General features: G+C 47.8%; 1 protein-coding gene and 1 long non-coding RNA gene across 2 annotated transcripts in view; both read right to left on the bottom strand.

The window, feature by feature from the left end:
* Window positions 1-6: 6 nt before the first annotated feature.
* On the bottom strand, window positions 7-2,275 carry LOC112067787 (uncharacterized). Its single transcript, XR_002896311.2, has 3 exons — window positions 2,195-2,275; window positions 795-895; window positions 7-346 (listed from the first exon to the last, which is right to left on the bottom strand). It is a non-coding gene; the product is annotated as an uncharacterized lncRNA (long non-coding RNA).
* A 3,421-nt stretch (window positions 2,276-5,696) lies between these two features.
* The window catches only part of LOC111964482 (G protein-coupled receptor kinase 3-like), a 30,101-nt gene continuing 14,565 nt past the window's right edge, over window positions 5,697-21,232 (bottom strand). The window contains 11 exon segments of the mRNA XM_070443763.1: window positions 5,697-5,872; window positions 6,587-6,665; window positions 7,958-8,020; window positions 8,022-8,056; window positions 8,399-8,437; window positions 8,440-8,492; window positions 8,973-9,041; window positions 9,290-9,352; window positions 10,474-10,547; window positions 10,837-10,938; window positions 12,205-12,278. Of these exon segments, the coding sequence (XP_070299864.1) occupies window positions 5,697-5,872; window positions 6,587-6,665; window positions 7,958-8,020; window positions 8,022-8,056; window positions 8,399-8,437; window positions 8,440-8,492; window positions 8,973-9,041; window positions 9,290-9,352; window positions 10,474-10,547; window positions 10,837-10,938; window positions 12,205-12,278 (827 nt within the window).

Consider the following 21,232-nt stretch of genomic DNA (forward strand, 5'->3'; position numbering starts at 1 on the left):
GAGGAGAGAGAGAGAGAGGTAAAGGTGATGAGAGAGAGAGGTAAAGGTGAGGAGAGAGAGAGAGGTAAAGGTGAGGAGAGAGAGAGAGGAAGGAGAAGTAGAAAAGGAAAAAAAGAGGGCGAGTAAACAAAACAACAACTACTCAATTCCTTCAGCAGAGGAGTAACCATGGCAACTGATCGAGCACTGAGAGAGAGAGAGAGATAGCCGAATGTCCAGACGGGCAGGCTTTATAACGAACCTGTTCTCCCGATTCATCACACACACTCTAAGGCTTACCTTCTGAAGATACACTTGCTGCCAGTCGATGCCTTTGAAGAACAGATGCTCCTTCACCTCTGGGGCCCTGTGTGTGTGTGTGTGTGTGTGTGTGTGTGTGTGTGTGTGTGTGTGTGTGTGTGTGTGTGTGTGTGGATGGAGAGAGAGAGGGGAGAGAGAGAAAAAGCCAGGTCATTCTCGTGTTGGAACAGTTCCTCGCCTAAACAGCAGGCGGCAGTATTTACAACAAACCCCGAATGGAACTGAGCTCTCCAAACTAGTTTATGGACCCTTATAAAGCCCTTTCATAGTATTCACACTAGGTGTTATACCCACCGCAGAGAAGTGGTGGAACGACTCAAATCAAGTAACTAACGTTGTCACTCTAATGGCGCATTGGAAAACAATGGCTCTCCCAGCACATAAATACTGTCAATGAGTCCGAAGTCACAAAAGGTTCAAATGTCTTCACTCAGCGAAGACCTAGCATTAACATCGACGAGTGAAAAACAACGGGGGTGTGTGCGCGTGTGTACCCTCGTCCCAAGCAGCCCAGTCTCTTGGCCACGTCTCTCTGCAGCAGACCCTCCAACAGACCCTTCAGCTCCACAGAGAACGAGTCTGGCAACTCCACGTTCTACAACGAGAGAGAGAGAGAGAGAGAGAGAGGGAGAGAGAGAGAGAGAGGGAGAACAAGAGAGAGACGGCGAGAGAGGAAAGTGTGGGAGAGAGTGGAACAATTTCCTGTTATAACAACATAAGATAGACTTGATTTATCGTGCCAATAAAGTGTATCTAACATGCATTGAAAACGTAGAGGGAAGGAGACGATGTGTTAATACAATACAACTCCGTGTTTGTTCCATAGCATAACCCCTCCCTCCTCTGCCATAATTCTCCCCCTCATTCCAAGCCTCCTCTCTTTGTCGGCGGACCTTATCTTCCAGAACCATCCATCAGATTTGATAAACGCAACCAACTGACTGATGGAGAACAGAGAGAGAGAGAGGGGGATTACACGGTTTACGCCGATCAAGTGGCTGGATTAAATCCTAATCTGAATTGAATCACAATTGAGGATGCTTTCCTTGTTTAGCTTGCGCCTTACAGAGGGGTTGTGTGTGTGTGTGTGTGTGTGTGTGTGTGTGTGTGTGTTTCCTCTCCTCTGACAACATATACTCCACTGAGGCAGATCTTCTAGTCTAATAGTAGGCACACTCTAGTCAAGACCAAGGGTGACCAAGACCAAGGGTGACCAAGACCAAGGGTGACCAAGACCAAGGGTGACCAAGACCAAGGGTGACCAAGACCAAGGGTGACCCCCCCACCCTCTAGGAGAGCTACAGCATGTACAGGTTTTAGCGCCAGCCCTGCTCTAACACCTGATTCAGCTAATCATGGTCCTGAAGAGCAGCTTCCCAAGAGGGTTGACCACCTCTGGTCTAGACCTCCCCTCGTAGTCTACGTAGACCCACGCTCTCTCTCTCTCTCTCTCTCTCTGGTGTAATCTGATGCTGTTGGCAGCAGGCGGGGAGAGGGACGCAAAGTTAGGACGCAAATACCCTCGCTTTCCTGCCAGGACCGCTTCGCTCTCTTTACAGCCTCCCACTCGCTCTCTCACTCATTCACTGGGCATTATCAGACAAAGACTTGGCAGGACTTTTGGGCAACATCTGTAAAAGATGATATCCCCAGGAATATCACGTCGGGTGTGTGAACACGCTAGTATGTCAGTGTGTTCAGGGATAGATCCTCATTATGTGTGTGTGTGTTGTGTAAACATGGACGAACCACACGTGTGTTTTCTAGTGCACAGAAACATCTTAATGCGTGTGCACTGTAGTGTACAAAAAGATCTGTCTGTCTGTCTGTCTGTCTGTCTGTGTGTGTGTGTGTGTGTGTGTGTGTGTGTGTGTTTGTGTAAGGTGGCCCTTACCATAGTGAGCGTCATGCGGTCAATCTCGTGTTTGTCTTTGGTCTTGTGCTGTCTGAAGGGACTGTGCCTAGAGAGGAGAGAGAGCGCCGTGAGAGAGAGAGGGAGAGAGCGGAGAGGAGGGAGAGAGCGAGGGAGCAAGGAAGAAGTAGAAGCTGTTGGTTGTGTTACTGGCTGCGAGATGGACGAAGGCTGAAAGGAGGGAAGGGGTGAGGGATCCAGTGAAAGAGAGATCGATGGTAAAGAGTGTGACAGACTGTGAACAACCTAGGGCCTCACAGATCATTTTCTGCAACGTTGCCAACGCAGATCACACTTGGTTCTCTGCTCTCAATTGCAATTCAGGGGGCTTTAATTGGCATGGGGAAACATAGTGTTAACATTGCCAAGCGCAAGTGAAGGGTGAAATGAGATACATGATGCTGTTCTCTGAGCTGCTTGTTTTTCCCTTCGTCCTTGCCGCCTCTTCTCTTCATCTCTTTCCGCTTCTCTTTCTCTCTGACCCCCCCCCCCCCCCGCCCGCCTCTAGTCCTTTGAAGTGTTCAAATACAGACACACACATCAATGGACAGACCATCAGTCTCCCTCGCCTGCTCTCTTTCACACATACACTAGTAACACTACCAAGACCCTTCCACCCCTGCACCCTGCCCTGACCTCTCAGATGGTACTCGGGCCCAGACTCTGGCATTTACAACTACACATCAAAACACGCAGTCACACACAGCACACACAACACACCACATCAAACATACAACACACACACCAGACAGCGGGAGTGGTGAGAGGGTCAGACACAGAAAAGGCAAAAGGAAGTAACAGATAACAGAGTGGGGACAGAAAGTGAACAGGGAAGAGAAAATAAGAGACTCGTGCGCAGAGAGAGAAAATAGATGAGAGAAGAGAAAGGATAGAGAATAAATCAGAGAATATAAAGAGAATAGAGAGAACTAGGAAAGAATATGAGAGGAAATAGAGAATACAGAGAGAAATAGAGAGAGAAAGAAGAATAGAAAGAAGAATATAGAGAGAGATATAGAGAGGATATAGAGAGAATAGGAAGAGAATATAGAGAGAATAAGAAAGAGATATATGAGTAGAGCGAAGTATAGGAAATAGGAAAAAGAGAGATTGAAAGAGAATATGAGAGAGAGAATAGAGAAGAGATAGAGGAATAAGAAAGATGAATAGAAAGAGAATATAGAAGAGAATAGATAAAATGAGAAATAGGAGAATCGAGAATAGAAGGAATAGAAAGAAGAGAGAATAGAAGAATAGAGAGTATGAGAATAAAAGAATAGAGAGATAGTAGTGAACAGAAGAGGGATGCAGGCAGGCCCTGAACGCCCGGAGAGAGAGATGGACGGTACCAAAAGGGATACTAGACATTGTTCTCGTCACTTCCACACACACAAGTCAGACAGACATTTGGCGGGACAGCCATGCTCTGTGTCTCTGTGTGGCAAGTATGACGGAAGTTCGGTAGAGTCTCTAACGCTAAACGCATCGCTAGCTAGTGCAAACATCTGGACGTCCACGTTTAGGCTACGCGTGAGTAATGGGTTCGTTCGTCGGGCGGTGGAGGCGATGGGTAAAAGAGATAAGCGTGATACGAGTAGGTTAATTGACAGGGGAAAAGAGACCTGATGAATTGGCAGAGCAGAAGGTGGTGATGAAGAAGGAATAGTGAGTGTGGGTGTGGCGCTGTTTTTGTGGGCGTGGCTGTTATTACCGCTAATTGTTGAGTACCGTGGGCGATGGGGATCAGGTTTTGAAGAGGCATGCAGGAGCCCAGTGGAGAACCAGTCGGCCGGCTGCTGGTCCGTAGCGCGCGTCCCCTTCTGAAGCACCTCGCGCCATGTACCCATGAGTAAGCCAGCTTGCAATATACAACCTCCAAACTTTGTTAGTAACACACCACACTGCAGTAATATCCGCGACACACCACACAACACTACAGAGGGGCACGGTAACTGTACATACACTGGCGGTCGAGGCTCTTCTTGGAGAAGTGGCAGGCCAGACCCATGTCTATGAGCATATCGCACGTGACCATGCGTCATCATCAGATGTTAGGCAGGGTGGGGGGGGGGGGAGAAGAAAGGGGGAGTGAGAGAGGAGGGGAAAACGAGGTTATTAACATGCAATGAGAGAAAGTAGATCCGCCAAGAATTTTCTTTGGGAGGGGGGGGGTGAGCGAGGCTCTGCCTTGAAATGACGCGGGGGAGGAGGTCGCTCAGAAGACACTGGCCAACAAGTCCGAACACAGTCACTCGTCCCAACGAGCCAGAGTAGAGCACTTCCTGTTTACAACATTGATCACTGCGGCGCTCCGGTGAAAAGACGGCGACTGGAAGTGTGCGTCGCATCACTTTGTCTTTCCTTTAAGCAGGTGAAGTCGACTGCTGCTTTCTGCGCCATGTTGGCCGCAGCCAGCTAAATCTAGAAGCAACAGCACACCTACTGCAACAACAAGGATCGGTGCTTTTGTATCAGCTATATTCGTAAGGAAGAGTGCGTGTGGGGAGTGAGTATGTGTTGCGTCGCTAGTTATAAGCGGCTTCCTGATTCTGGCAAGACTTCAAAACCTGGCTTACTAACGGCTGCGGCAGGGCCAAGTGTAGAAGGAGTGAAATAGTTGTTGCTTTGGTAGTCTGTGTTAAACAGTTGTTCACGAGAGAGAGATAACGGAGGTTGGAGGTCTGGGGGTCGTCTGTAGGAACAGAAACTATTATGAGGGGGGGGGGGGGGTATAGGAAGAGTCCTACCCTGTAGGTCGTCTGTAGACAGAAAGCGTAGTTTATGAAGGGGGGGGGGGGGGGGGGGGATTATGGAGAGTCCTACCGTGGGAGGGTCTGCTGGTAGACGAGAAACTATGTATGAAGGGGGGGGGGTAGTGGAGAGGGTCCTAGCCTAGCCTTGAAGGTTGCTCATGTAGGGACAGAAAGACGTAATGGAAGGGAGGGGGGGGGGGGGGGGTATGGAGCAGTCCTACCGTTGCAGGGGTCTATGATTAGAACAGAAAACGCTTTATGAGGGGGGGGGAGGTATGGGAGAGGGTCCTGACTTGAGGGTGCTCTTAGACAGGAAGCTATTATGAAGGGACGGGGGGGGGTAAGGAAGTTCCTACCTTGGCAGGTCTCGTGGGGTAGACCAGCAGGAAGACCACTAGTTGCAGTGACACACACAGGGAGGGGGGGGCGGGGGGTATGGAGGAGGCTACCGCTTGGAGGTCCTCGTGTTAGACGAGAAAAAACTATCTAATGAAAAGGGAGGGAGGGCGGGGGGGGGGGGGTAATGGAGAGGTGCCTAATGCGGCTTGAGGGTCTTCTGGTAGACAGGGAGAAACTAGTATTATGAAGGGGGGGGGGGGGGGGGGGGGGGGGGTAATTAATGGAGAGTGGGTAACGTTGGAGGTCTCTGTGAGACAGAAACCGTAGTTGATGGAAGGGAGGGGGGGGTATGGAGAGTGCCTAAACCTTGAGCTTCTGGGTAGACAGAACAACTAGAAAGAGGGGGAGGTGATTAAAAGGTGTATGGAGAGTCCTACCTTGAGGTCTCTGTAGACAACAAAGCGGTTGTGCATGTGTTCCAGTCCCAGGATGATCTCTGCTGCGTAGAAACGCATCTCCTTCTCACTGAACACACCGTGCTGAGACAGGTGGTAGTGCAGGTCCCCGCCTACACACACACACACACACACACACTTAATACCATTCCTTGAACACATCTTTCTACATGAGACAGTCTGCATGACCCAATAAGAGCTACGACTTGATCAATGTAATCTATTCATGAACTTCCTGGTGATCTACTGTGGAGGACAAACGAGGATCCATGGAAGATTTACCCCCGAGACACACACACACACACACACACACACACACAGATCTCTTAGTGAACATTTAGAGCTGTATCCCAATGGGGGATGGGGCCAAGTAAAGAAGTGTGTGTGTGTTAACCGCTGTGTAAATATGAGCCATTGTCGGTGCGTTTGTGCCTCTGGGCCTGGGTACCAGTCTGTGTAGGCAACATTCAGCTCCTCGATCTCCGTGTCATATGCCACGTTAAGGGTCGCAAGGAGGAGAATGACAAAAACAGCCCGGGGACCCAGACCAGCGTGCTTCCACTAGCAGACTCGGGAATCAATTGGAGACCTGCGGATGTTAGCCTACTTAACCATAGGACAAGCCGGAGAGAGCTGAGAGCCGTCTGCGACGCCCTGTCCAGTTCCGTGCAACGGTGTACTTCGAGGGGCCTCCTCATTTCATAGTGGAGGAGTGCTCGGTGGGACAGACCTCTACAGTGACGCTCTTCGCGGGTTGACTGGGAGAATCAGTTGTGACCTTTCACCTTTCTCAGAAGCCGGCAGCTAAAGGGGTTAGGGAACCTTACCATTCATCAGGTCCAGAATGAAGCAGAGTTTGTCTGGTGTGTGGAAGGCGTACGTCATGCACACGATGAACGGACAGTCCTACAGCGACAGAGAGAGGGAGGGGTGGAGGGAGAGAGATGTTTATTTTATTTTAAATGTGCTTAGATAATGTCAGACATGCAGTGCCAGTCAAAAGTTTAGACACGCCTACTCATTCAAGGGTTTTCTTTATTTTGGACTATTTTCTACATTGTAGAATAATAGTGAAGACATTAAACCTAGGAAATATGTAGTAACCCCCCCCCAAAAAAAGTGTCAAACAAATCAATAGATTCTTCAAAAGTAGCCATGACAGCTTTGCACACTCTTGGTATTCTCTCAACCAGCTTCACGATGTAGTCACCTGGAATGCATTTCAATTAACAGGTGTGCCTTGTTAAAAGTTAATTTGTGGAATTTCTTTCCGTATTATTGCGTTTGAGCCAATCTGTTTAGTTGTGACGTGTGGGGGGTATACACAAGATAGCCCTATTTGGTAAAAGACCAAGTCCATATTATGTCAAGAACAGCTCAAATAAGCAAAGAGAAATGACAGTCCATCATTACTTTAAGACATGAAGGTCAGTCAATCAAAAACTTTGAAAGTTTCTTCAAGTGCAGTGGCAAAAACCATCAAGCACTATGATGAAACTGGCTCTCATGAGGACCGCCACAGGAAATGAAGAGCCAGAGTTACCTCTGCTGCAGAAGTTAAGTTCATCAGAGTCAACTGCACCTCAGATTGCAGCCCAAATAAATGCTTCACAGAGTTCAAGTAACAGACACATCTCAACATTAACTGTTCAGAGGAGACTGAATCAGTCCTTCATGGTCGAATTGCTGCAAAGAAACACCTACTAAAGGACACCAATAAGAAGAAGAGACTTGCTTGGGCCTTCAAGACTGTTGGAAAAGCATTCCAGGTGAAGCTGGTTGAGAGAATGCCAAGAGTGTGCAAAGATGTCATCAAGGCAAAGGGTGTCTACTTTTGAAGAATCTCAATCTATTTTGATTTGTTTTTGGTACTACATGATTTCCGTATGTGCTATTTCCTAGTTTTGATGTCTTCACTACTATTCTAGAATGTAGAAAATAGTAAAAAATAAAGAAAAACCCTTGAATGAGTAGGTGTGTCCAAACTTTTGACTGGTAAATGGTGTGTGTGTGTGTGTATATCTATATAGACAGGATTTCGACATAAAGCTCTGTGCGTCTGTGTTAAGATGGTATCAGACCGGTAGATCTGAAAATGATACTCCTTGCATTGTGTATGTGAATATACACATACTGTATGTGTATAGACAGAGTCTCGACTGAAAGGTGTGTGTGTGTGTGTGTGGTGTGGAACGTACCCCTGTGCTGACAAGTGACAGCATAATTCTCTCGTTCAGAGCCAGAGTCTCCCCCTGCTTCAATCTTGATCCTTTTCTTATCCAAACACTTCATGGCAATACCTGAGAGACACACACACACACACACACACACACACACAACACACACACACACACACACCACACACACACACACACACACACACACACACACACACACACACACACACACACACACACAACACACACACACACACACACACACACACACACACACGACTGCTTTAGACTCGATATCAGTAAGCCAACGCCTGTCAACATGGCTTGGTACAATCTTGTTTGTTCCTGTTGAATCTTTTGTCTCCTCTTGTACCCCCCCCCCTCCTCATTATCGTGTATGTTTGTTTCCTCCACTTTCGCCATCCCTCTTCCCCTGCACTCGTTCATGTTCCTGCGTTACTCACATCTTGCCGGTGTCAGCCTTCCTGCAGCCGTACACCTCCCGAACCCCCCCGACACGATGATGCGGTGGACACTGAAGTCATTTCATCGACAACTGGAGAGAGTGAGTGAGAAATAGAGAGAGAGGGGGATGAAAAGAGAGAGTGAGAAATAGAGAGGAGGGATGAAAAGAGAGAGTGAGAAATAGAGAGAGAGGGGGATGAAAAGAGAGAGTGAGAAATAGAGAGAGGGGGATGAAAAGAGAGTGAAAGAGGGGGGGGTGAAAAGAGAGAGAATGTGAGAAATAGAGAGGGGGATGAAAAAGAAGAGAGTGAGAAATAGAGAGGGGGGATGAAAAAGAGAGAGAGAGAGAGAGAAATAGAGTGGGAGGATGAAAAGAGAGTGAAAGGCGGGGCGTGAGGTTACACTTCAGACAATAGCTTATAATGAAGGTTCATGGAAAGGTTTTTCATCGGACGCTTATAGGAGTAAACACCACACACACACACACACACACACACACACACACACACACACACACACACACACACACACACACACACACACACACACACACACACACACTGAATAATACACCGCAACGTTACTCACATGGATGTTCAGCTCCACATTCTTCCACTGGCAGAAACGAGTGAACTTGTCACTGGCGAGAGAGGAAAAGAGGAGAGATGAAGAGATAGAGAGAGGTTAGCCTTCGAGCCCCCAGCCTACAGACTGTGGTAGTGTGGAGAGAAGCCTTTCTGTTTCGACACAAATGGATGAATGGATACTAAAAGGCACTTTTCTTCTAAGTCTGGAGAGGATGAAAAAGTACATATTATTCTGGCCACTATTCAACATCTTCCCTTTCTCCTCTCCTCCTGCCTCACCCCCGTCTCACCCCCGTCTCACCTCTCTATGAACTTCTGGAAGATCATCCCTCGCAGGCTGTCACAGATCTCCACGATGTACGGTGAACACAAACAGGAGTGAGTTAGTGAGTGTGAGAAAGAGGGAGAGTGTGAGTGTGACGCCCAGTATGTAGCAGGGATGCAAACTGGTGAGGGACCCCCCACCCCCCCAAAACGTTATTTTTTCGCACGGAAACGCCAAATTTATTTTCCTGAGAATAGCAAGTCCATAATACACACTTGCAAATAGTGTGCTGGTGAGGGGGGGGGGGGGGTTAATGCTCATCATGACATGCAATGACAATCTCAGTGTCCAGATATGAATACGTCAGTCTTCAAAGCATTTGCATCTGCCACGCGGTTCTATAGGAGGTGCCTGAAGAAAAGACACAAATCCCGTGGTCTCGTATCTCCAATACATTGCCAGGTGCACTTTCGGTGTTAAACGGTATTCAAATACGCTAACTCATTCACTGAAACAAAGGAGTACACGGGCACGACGAAAGTACTTGAGGAAGAGTGTTTTAACGGTAAGAAGTAGACTAAAATGTGAATTTAATAAATTCAAGTTGAAATAAACGTTTTTTGGAGTGTTCAACGCTCGATCAAGCACAACGCAACACTCAAACAGGAGTCACTTAGGCGAGCTACAAATGTTCCGCTGTCCCTTTAAGAGCGGGAGAGTGCCGTGGCAACGGTGGAGAATCTCCAACGTCTCTTGGCGGCTTCAAACGTAAACATTGAAAAATGACCTAGCACGTGACCAAAACTATGTAAATAGTAGACATTCGGGTAAATACGACCAACTTCTATGCCTGTACGCTTCTAAAAAAAAAAGAAAAAAAAAAGTTTTGTTTCAGCACTTCTCACATTGCACCCAGCCCCCCCCCCCCCGGTTTGGAGAGACGACTCACTCTGATATGACATCACGCTCTCAAGTCAGTTTCGGATTGTTTTTGTAGGAAGCGTAGGGATGCATTCTGTGCTCAGTCAATGATTTCCACATGAGAAACAGACCCTCCCATCCTAACCTTCTTTGTGTTGCTTCGCATCTACACGAGTCGCGTGGATTTTTGGAACCGAAACGGCGAATATTGCCGCGAAAAGCAGCAAAGTTTGCGTCCCCGGTGTGGGGCTGCGCAGACACGCAAACGGGAGTCGGCGAGTGAGCGTGTGTTCCTCACCTGGAAGAGAGAGGGAGGCACCTGTTTCTTGGCCAGGTGAGTCTGAACGTGATCCACTGCTTTCTTAGAGAAGGCCTGAGAGACAGAAACAGAGGGAAAGGGGGAATCGACAAGAGTATGGGGGGGGGTGGAGAGAAAGAGGAAGGTCGTGAAACAAATATAACAACAATAAATGAGTCATTCCCAGTGCAGTTTGGCATGCAAACGGTTTTAGTTCGGTTGGGGTGTTCCATTGTGTCTAATCATGTAAACTTCCTCCCTGAGAGGAACATAACACATTTCAGGCTGACGTGGGTTTGACGGTTTTAGGTGACCCTGTTACGCTGTGTTGGGCGTGTGTCCCGTGTTGACGCCGTGTCCTTACATGTGAGCAGGAGAGGAGTTCCTTCATGATGTAGCCGTCATAGATCTGTCTGCTACGGCACAACCTCTCCTCTTCAGAGTCCAACTTCTCGTAGTCCTTAATCTGACACACACAGGGGTTAACACACACACACACACACACTTCCTCTGAAACATACCATGGAATTAGCCTAATCTCAAACGTCTCACAAGCCCGCAAATCCAACGGACAACACACTAGACTCCTGCTCTCTGACCAATGTGAGTGAGTGAGTGAGTGAGAGAGCGAGGGGTAAAGAAACAGACAGATTGAAAGATATAAGATATACAAAAGTATGTGGACACCCCTTCAAATTAGTGGATTCTGACTATTTCAGCCACACCTGTTGTTGACGGGCGTGTAAAATCGAGCACACCRCCATGCAATCTCCATAGACAAACACGGGCAGTAGAATGGCCTGTACTGAAGAGCTCAGTGACTTTCAATCATGGCTGCGTCACAGGATGCCACCTTTCCAAGTCMGTTCGTCAAATGTCTGCCCTGCTAGAGCTGCCCCCGGTCAACTGTAAGTGCTGTTATTGTGAAGTGGAAACATCTAAGTGCAACAGCTCAGCCAGGAAGTGGTAAGGCCATACAAGCTCACAGAACAGGACCGGCGAGTGCTGTAGGGTGTAAAAATCATCTGTCCTCGGTTGCAACACTCCCTACCGAGTTCCAAACTGCCTCTGGAAGCAACGTCAGCACAAGAACTGTTCGTCGGGAGCTTCATGAAATGGGTTTCCATGGCCAAGCAGCCGCAAACAATCCTACCTGCCCCAATGCATAGTGCAACTGTAAAGTTTGGTGGAGGAGGAATAATGGTATGGGGATGTTTTTCATGGTTAGGACTAGGCCCCATAGTTCCAGTGAAGGGAAACCTTAACGCTACAGCATACAATGACATTCTAGATGATTCTGTGCTTCCAGCTTTGTGGCAACAGTTTGGGGAAGGCCCTTTCCTGTTTCAGCATGACAATGCCCCTGTGCACAAAGCTAGGTCCATACAGAAATGGTTTGTCGAGATCGGTGTGGAAGAACTTGACTGGACTGCACAGAGCCCTGACCTCAACCCTATCAAACACCTTAGGGATGAATTGGAACGCCGACTGCGAGCCAGGCCTAATCGCCCAACATCAGTGCCCGACCTCACTAATGCTCTTRTGGCTGAATGGAAGCAAGTCCCCGCAGCAATGTTCCAACATCTAGTGGAAAGCCTTCCCAGAAGAGCAGAGGCTGTTATAGCATCAAAGGGGAGACCAACTTCATATTAATGCCTATGATTTTGGAATGAGATGTTCGATGAGCAGGTGTCCACATACTTTTTGGTCATGTAGTGTACGTGCTTCCTACCTCTTCGTAGAACTTGAGCTGTGGTACGGCCTCGTCGATTTCAGTCAAACAGAACTCTTTGAACAGCAGAAAACCTGAAACAGAGAAACACACACTGTCAGCGAGAATACACACACATAGTTGTTTCTTTGACATTACGATATTAATTACACAACTCTATTTGTGTACACGTGTGTGTGTGTGTTTTGAACTAACTGCAGGAGAAGTCACGTCACTGCCAACAAAGCTGCTGGGGTTGACTTCCACACAGCCCTTTCCTTCGAGACTTAGGCCTGTAGTGGATTGGCCTTAAGAGAACACGATTCTCATCTCATTGAGCCAATCCCCTGACACACACACACACACACACACACACAGTCTGCAATGTGCCTCAGATGGACCACAATGACAGGGAGTGATAGTGCCCTCATCTCACACCTCTACAGTCTGCATAAGATGGCAAAAAAAAAAAATCACACAAAAAACGCTCGCCACACACACCATCTACTGGAACCCGTCGGAAACAGTGCTCAGAAACTAGCTGTCGCCGTGTCGCCGTGGTAACCCGCCCGTTGCCTTCCCGGCACGTGTGTCCGTCTCTTCCCGGGGCATTAGCCAATTAGCATTACTGCTGCTAAAATAGACGGGCTAACGAGATGACACGGGGAACAACCTTGCAGAGACAAACAAACACGTTTGCTACTGGGCCTCTTCTTCCCCTTTGCTCCAAATCCTTCCTCCGCCTGATCGCTCTCTCTGCAGTGGTAGAACTAGTAGTGTGGGTTTACAGACGGTACAAATACGARCGGCCCTGAAACCACAGGGAGCAGAGCAATACAGATCAAGTCGATTGTCAGACGAAATCCCATAAATTGATGGACTAGGGGTGGACAACCCTGCCCGGGTAGAAACCTTGGCTACCAGAAGTTTGGGGTGAGGAGGACGGGTAGAGGAGGACGGTAGACGAGAGAGGAAAAAAGGGAGAAGGGAAGAGAGGAAGTTAGAACATTGTTCACCAGCATTCACACTTCTCCTCTCTACGACCGTGCGACTATCACTTTACACAAAACAACACAACAGTCAACTCTGGCCTCCCTGTCACAGGAAGACGAGGTTATTTAAAGAACGGAGTCATCTCACAGTAACACTGCACACAGAGAGTACCCTCACACACACACACACACACACACACACACAAACAGGCTAACACTTACGCACGAGACACACACACACACACCAAACTAGATGAACGAGTGTGCTGTGGTTAAAGAGATTCTCGGGTACTTTCGTATACTTTTTAGCCAGTAGTTCTGAAAGTGGCGTTCACCAGCCAAAAGTGGTCCCCGAAAATGGCGTATTACATCATATATGTGCACCATATCCTTGCTCTCCCTCTGCCGTGTGTGCACCTGGCAAGCTGTCACTCAAATAGCGGAGGGGCTGAAGCTCATTGGCTAGAACGCAAATTGCCGAGGGGGGGGGGGGGGGCTGGCCCATGTGGGGAAAAATATGAAGAGAATGGCGCAGGCACAGGTTCCAGCAAAACAGTCGCTCTCAAATGTCGGGATTTCCTGGATAATCGATGTAAAACAAGACCTCTGCTCATARACTACGCGTATGAGCTACGCACGGACGCATCCAGCCCAAAAACGTAGCAGTTCAGAGTTCGGAGGCAGGTCTTTTAACTGAGCTGTCATGAGCAGCGTCTCTTCATAACCTCCCAGAGAGAAAGAGAGACGGGGGAGGGAGGGAGAATGATGCACTGTGTACTACCTCAGAACAGAGGGAAATGCATCTCAACTCTTTTCATTTGTCCCATTGATTCACTTAAAAAGGCGCCGTCTGAAGAGACGCCGTTCGATTCGCTAGCTACACACGCACGCGTTAAATCAGACGCGCACACCTAGTTAAAAAAGGAGGTGCTGTGGCAGACGCCGTGTGACGCTGAGCTATGGCAGCACAAGACCGTGAGATGGTCCAGACGGGGAGGTGACTGGATTGATGTACATCGTGATGATGAGCGAATCGTCATATTTCCCCTCTGTAGTACAAAGTGCACAAGGCCTTGCCGCAGAGCTAAAAACTCTCCCACCACTACATACTGCTTGACGCACCACTTCTGCGTTTGTGAGTCTTCTTTCTCCAATGGCGTCCATCTGACCAGCGCTGCGTACACGCAGACAGACACACACAGGAAGAATGCTGGGAGGAAAAACAAACTACTTTCATTCTCTCCCCTTCCCCCTCTTTTATCTCTTCTCCAGACCCTATGCATTATTTCCTCTCCAGGCCAAGCCCCTCCCTCTCCCCGTCCGCCTCTGTTCCTGTCAGAGTGGCACGCAGACACACACACACACGCACATCGGGATTAACGTGTGCAGAGAGGATCCTTGTTTGCAGCGAGGGTGTGTGTGCGTGCAACGAACGTGCGCTCACACACCCGGGCGTTATTTGGAATAAGGGTGGAAGAGAGAGATTTTATGTCACTGGAGTCGGGGATTAACAATCGCAGGACACGTCAGCACTCACTAGCTAATTCAACAAAATGGTCTCACAGAGAGCACACACACACCAAACGCCCGCACACACACACTCCTAGGATGAAACATATGCTTCTCTGTGCTTAGTGTCATTACTGGAATCACCTGAACTGGCTAAATATAACGTGCTGATTAAGTCTCCCTAACTCACAGCTCAACAGTCCACACCTCTCCTCCGTCCATCTCCACTCTTTCGCTCCAGTCCTTTGATGTAGGAAGCTTCATTTCTCTCTCTCTAACTCCCGTCTTTCTCCTGGCTCTCTCGCTCTTCCGGCTCACAATGTCTTTCCTTCAATATATCCATGTAGACAACCCCCCCCCCCCTCTCTCTCGCTCTCTCTGTTCCTCTTTCATCTCTCATCACTATACAGGAAGTGTCTAATCATAACAGAAAAAGTGTGTGTGCATGCTTAAACCGTCCCCACACCCACATTTAGCAGAAACAAACACTTTTACACTCAAGAGAACAAAACCTGCTCAGGGCTCCAGACTGCAACCATTTAGTCACATTTTGTGACCCTTTGACTTGGCTGGCAAGTACAGAAATGCATTGGTCGCATCAGCGCGAGCTGCACATTCCTACACTGTCACCTCACTCCAAACGTCCTAAAACATGACTTGGTCAAACATAATGTGCCAATATCTATCTATTCCGCAAGGCCGCAAAACAAAAGTATGGTGCTACCAAATCATCGTCTGGTTCCACCAGGGGAAAAGGTTAGTGGGCACCAGGGAAAAGGTTATGCGGCACAGGAAAAGGTTAGTGGGCACCAGGGAAAAGGTTAGTGGGCACCAGGGGAAAAGGTTAGTGGGCACCAGGGGAAAAGGTTAGTGGGCACCAAGGGAAAAGGTTAGTGGGCACCAGGGGAAAAGGTTAGTGGGCACCAGGGGAAAAGGTTAGTGGGCACCAGGGGAAAAGGTTAGTCTGGAGCAGGGTGTGAAATTACATTTTTGGTCCACCAGCCATTGTGGCAGGTAGATAAAAAATACATAGAAAATTGACCAGACACATTTTTTGGGGGGGGCGGGTGTTAATTTCCAACCCTGGTCTGTGGCCCTGCTACTTTAGAGCAGACACACACACCTTATGAGGTGTTGGCAGCACTTAAGTACCATAGATATTTCAACACGACCAACTTCCTGTTAACAAGTTATTTCAGATCATCACTCTGGTCTTTTGCTACCTTCCTTTCCCTCCACTTTTGCTTCCTCTCGCCCACGCACGCCAGATGCAGTCAAACCTCCTTCAGTTTCATTATGAGCCTGTGAAGTAGGTCTGGGCGGTATTCAGATGTTCATATTGTAATACCGTCCTTCTCGCACACCAGGATGTATGGTATTACCGGCTTAGTGCACAAGGGGGCTCTAAAAATCGCATAAAAAAATCCCATCGGGCGTCTATTACCAGAATGCTAACGGAATTAGCACAAGTACGGGCAAATTTCCATGGAGGCTGCTAGCTAGATATACTAACGAGCACAAACGAAAATAAACTAATTGCAGACAGGCAATCCAGCTCATAAAGTTATACATATATATATACATAGCCGCGGGAAGTAGGGGTGCTGAGGGTGCTGCAGCATCCCCCGGGAAAAAATATTTATTTGATTTTTGACATACTTATTTTTTCAGCATTCAATTGTTGAAATTGTAAGAGTTGTCCTGTCCCTTTCTCTGCAACTGTCATTCTAATGGAATCCAGAAAGAACAAAACCATGTCCTCAAACATTTACATTAAAAAGGTGCAAAGTTACACGCAAAGACAAAACACCCACATAAAATTAAATATTTTTATTGATCAAATAACATGGAAAACAACCCCTTTTTTGTGATGTATTAACTTACCATCCTTACAAACCACTTAATGTGGGGTTGAACCAGTAGACTTTCTATCAGCATGTAGAAAAACAATGACCAATACAGTAACTGAGTACATTGAGACATCAAGTGGTTTGGTAGAGCATGGTGCTTGCAACACTAGGGTTGTGGGTTCGATTCCCACGGGGGGCCAGTACGAAAAAGTATGTAAATGTATGCACTCACTAATGTAAGTTACTCTGGATAAGAGTCTACTAAAATGGAAAAGGAATGAATTGATCATTTCAGTTTTCACATAGAAATAGGTTACATTTGCAAAGTATTTCAAGAAACTGGAAAACATATCATGCAAGTATTTTCACATGCCAAGTATTATCAGATTAACTGGTTAGTACAGATAACTATCGGACTCAAGTTACAAATGCTGGTAAACACTGAAACACATTCAGTACATTTTTGGGGGACAAAACTAGTGCACTGGGCCTTTACTAGTTCTGTATTAGCAGACCGATATAGACTAGACGTCCTCAGCGTGTAAAAATGCAAAAAATAAAATATATATTTAACAATCGCAGCACCCCCACCACCAAACTACTTCCCGTGGCTATGCATACATAGGCAGGAGCTACCGAATGTCAATTCGGGTGACTTTAGACATTTACAAGCGAATGTGAACCAGTGACATTGTGCAAATGAACAAAGTTTGACGTAAAGTTAACAGCCCTGGCTCTCCAGCAGCATGTCTACACGCTGCGTCTCTGTGGAGTCTGGAGTCACTAGGGCCACAGGCAGACAGACCAAGAACAGAGAGAAGAAAAGACCCGCAAGGAAATCAAGATAGCAGTGGCAGCATAACAAATAACTCATCTAAAAAGGGCTTTTGACGTATCAAACACGGCAAAAAGCGAACACAATATGATGCCCCGTCAATTTATTAATTCAACTACTTAGATTAGCAAGTCAAACTAGGTTGTCGTGTTAACGCAGAATTATGCGTATTTCAGGCAGGATTTTTCATTCTTATCTTGCTGCGTTCTGTAAACGCATATCTGAAATGCTTCTTGTTGTAATTTCTGCTCGGCATCGGACACATTGTGCTTCGGTTGCACCTCTTAACACTTCGCTAACGGGCAGCGCTCTGACTGGCGTGTTGCTTCTTTTCTCCCGGTGTAGCCAGCCTATTTTCCCTCTAGGAAAAAGGCAAGATTAACTTGAAGCAAAACGTCAGGAAATGTAGCCGCCTACATTCTTTCTATGATAGGCCTAAACGACAGAAATATGACGGCCATGCAACAAAAAAAAGAGACCTTGCTTTTTTTTCAAAGTGAGCTCATTTACTTGTGTGGCTGCCAGCCAAATAGCGTTGCACTTCTGTTTTCATCTGATGAAAATGAAGCTATTTTGGAAAACTATAGTTGCACGTCCCTGATCACTCTACCGAAGCAACAAAAAAAACACGACCCCTGTCAATCCACAGCTGGACTCCCGCTTTCCCCCGTTGTGCGGTTTACAAACACACACGTGACTGGCTCAACAGCTCCGGGGAAGTATGTAAAGCTTAATAATGTAAAATAAACGGAGAATGCGATCGGTTTCATCTCTGAACGCATTGCACAGGTTGACTGCAGGTATTTACTATGATTGCTACAAATATAAAATAAAATAAATGATTGAACAACTTCAAAAGAAAGCGACCAGAATACCAAGTGTGTTTGTGGAGTGCTTGTGGGGCTGTAGCCAACACTCAAACACACTACGCTCATCTTCACAGTAAAAGGTCAGTCTATGAATAATGCATGGCACACACCGGTTAGTCTCATATACCACACATTGGCCATCAAATCAGGAACGAGCGAACACGCACACTACCTGGAAGGATAAAAGGACGCCGACGTCGACAATGACCTCTCTCCCTCGACACTTTTCAGTCTTTCCACTGATCTGACCCACTTTACTTTCCCTCTACAGGTCTCTCTAGCCGTTCCTACACCCTCCATCTCCTGGTTTAGAACGGCAGGGCTGGGCTTTCAGATGTGTCCTACACAAGGTCATGAGATTAGGTTGACGTGAAAACCGGCACACCCTGCCAAAATTCTCTCGCTCTCTGCACGCGCACACAAACACAGCCCTGTCGACACAAATGTGCACAAACAATTAGATTGACTAAAAACATTAAACAGTCGTAAAACAGATTACGCTTAGTGACAGCAGGCTACACACACACGCGCGCGCTCCAAGTCGGTCTGGGAAATACATTGCACAACTAGTCCAGAGTTTATAAACACACAAGGGCCTGATGCCAAGAGCTGGACAGAGAGAGAGGCAGAGAGGAGTATATGGAGAGAAGAGGGAAGAGAAACCGGGGGAGGAGAGAACAGAGGCTGGATGTTGTCGTTTAGGGAGAGGGAGAGCAGCAGTGAGACAGATCCAACACTGGTACCAGTTACCGCCCCCACGCTCCGATGGCCCAAACAGTTGTTGTGTGTGAGATCGACCGGGCCAATTAATGCACCCAGTCCCTCAGCAATTAGACCCGTCTGCTTGAGCACCAATCAATAAACCGCCACCCTGAAACAGCACACAGCGACACACCAGGGCCAATCGTGTGATACCACAAACACACCACACACCAGGGCCAACTCGTTGATACACACACACACACACACACACCACCACACACACACACACACAGCACAACACACACACACACCACGCACACCACACGCACACACAGCACACCACACACACACCCCACCAGACCACACAAACACACGACACACCACACACGACCACAACGAGGCCGAGACTCGTTGTACCACACACCACACACACGACAACGCCAGGGCAAAATCGTGGTACCCCGACACAGACGCCACCGAGAGGCAGACTCGTTGGTACCAGCACACCACCACAACACGATCACACCAGGGCCAACTCGTTGATACCCACACACACACACCGTGTCGCCCCCTGCCATCCCTACACAGACATCAGCATACACGAGCTGACACACTAACAAGATAAACGAGAACGATCGTCATTGTCACCGTCACACCAGCGAGCCCGCAGGTCACTGAAGGCTCGGCCTCTCCTGGCCCTACACTTGCCATCACCACACGCACACATACACCTTAGTGGAGAGAGATGGAGGGTCGAGCTCTCCCAGTGCTCTCCTGGTTAAGAGAGAAGGGGGGGGGGACGAGCGAAAGGGGGAGATTCTTAAACTCCTCCGCCCTCTCCTCGAACCTCATTTTGAAAAAAGGTCAAAAGGTCAAAAATCGAAGGCGGAGGAGAGAGACTATCCTTCTCCGCTAGCACGTCATCAGGGAAATGACGTTTACAGAGGGATCCCGAAACCACGTCTAAAGTGAAAAGTCAAATAAAAACATGGATTAAAAGGATAAGTAGCGTATGTATAAAAAAATAATAATAATAAAAAAAAAAAATTTGTGCATGCTTTTGTCCTCAGAGAAAACAACAGCTGATTCAAGGGGGTGTGAAGGATTTCGGCAGGGGAGACTCTGCCACTGACTCTGGTTCGATCCCGTGCTGTATCACAACCGGCGGTGATCGGGAGTCCCATAGGGCGGTGCACAATTGGCCCAGAGTCGTCCGGGTTAGGGGAGGGTTTGGCCGTCATTGTAAATAAGAATTTGTTCTTAACTGACTTGCCTAGTTATATAAAGGTAAAAAAATCAAATAAAGACTCAGAAGATGCACTTGTCCTTCCTACGTGGGAGAACGCAAATCGACGACAGAGGCAGACTCCCCCGTTCACCTAACAACGAACCGACGCTCGGTCACTCGACCACTTATCGGTTTACAGGTCACGGAGGACGAGAGAGGACAGAGGAGTCGAGGAGAGGACGGTCTTTTGCCCAAATAAGAATCTCCCAGGGTATGAGCCGTTGTGAGGAACTGAGGACCCAAGTGTAACGGAGACAGGGGATGAGATGAGGAGAGACAAGGCGAGGAGATCTGGATAGGAAAGGTCTGAGACATGGACAGGAGAAGAGGTGAGGAGAACAAGCAGGAATCTGGATAGGAAAGGTCTAGAACATGGACAGAGAAGAGGTGAGGAATGACAAGGCGAGGAGCGATGGATAGAGAAGCTCTGAGACAATGGACAGAGTGAAAGAGTGAGAGACAAGGCGAGGAGATCTGGATAGAAAGGTCTGAGACAATGACAGGAGAAGAGATGAGGATAGACAAGGGAGGCGAGGGAGATCTGAGATAGGAAGGTCTGAGACATGGACAGGAGAAGAGATGAGGAGAACAAGGCGAGGGAGATCTGGATAGGAAGGGTCTGAGACATGGACAGGAGAAGAGATGAGAAACAAGGCGGAGGAGATCTATAGGAAGGGTCGAGACATGGACAGGAGAAGAGATGAGGAGAGACAAGGCGAGGAGATCTGGAAAGGAAAGGTCTGAGACATGGACAGGAGAAGAGATGAGGAGAGACAAGGCGAGGAGATCTGGATAGAAAAGGTCTAAGACATGGACAGGAGAAGAGATGAGGAGAGACAAGGCGAGAAGATCTGGATAGGAAAGGTCTGAGACATGGACAGGAGAAGAGATGAGGAGAGACAAGGCGAGGAGATCTGGATAGGAAAGGTCTGAGACATGGACAGGAGAAGAGATAAGGAGAGACAAGGCGAGGCGATCTGGATAGGAAAGRTCTGAGACATGGA

This window comes from Salvelinus sp. IW2-2015, linkage group LG5 (assembly GCF_002910315.2).
Source record: "Salvelinus sp. IW2-2015 linkage group LG5, ASM291031v2, whole genome shotgun sequence".
Taxonomy (NCBI): Eukaryota; Metazoa; Chordata; class Actinopteri; order Salmoniformes; family Salmonidae; genus Salvelinus; species Salvelinus sp. IW2-2015.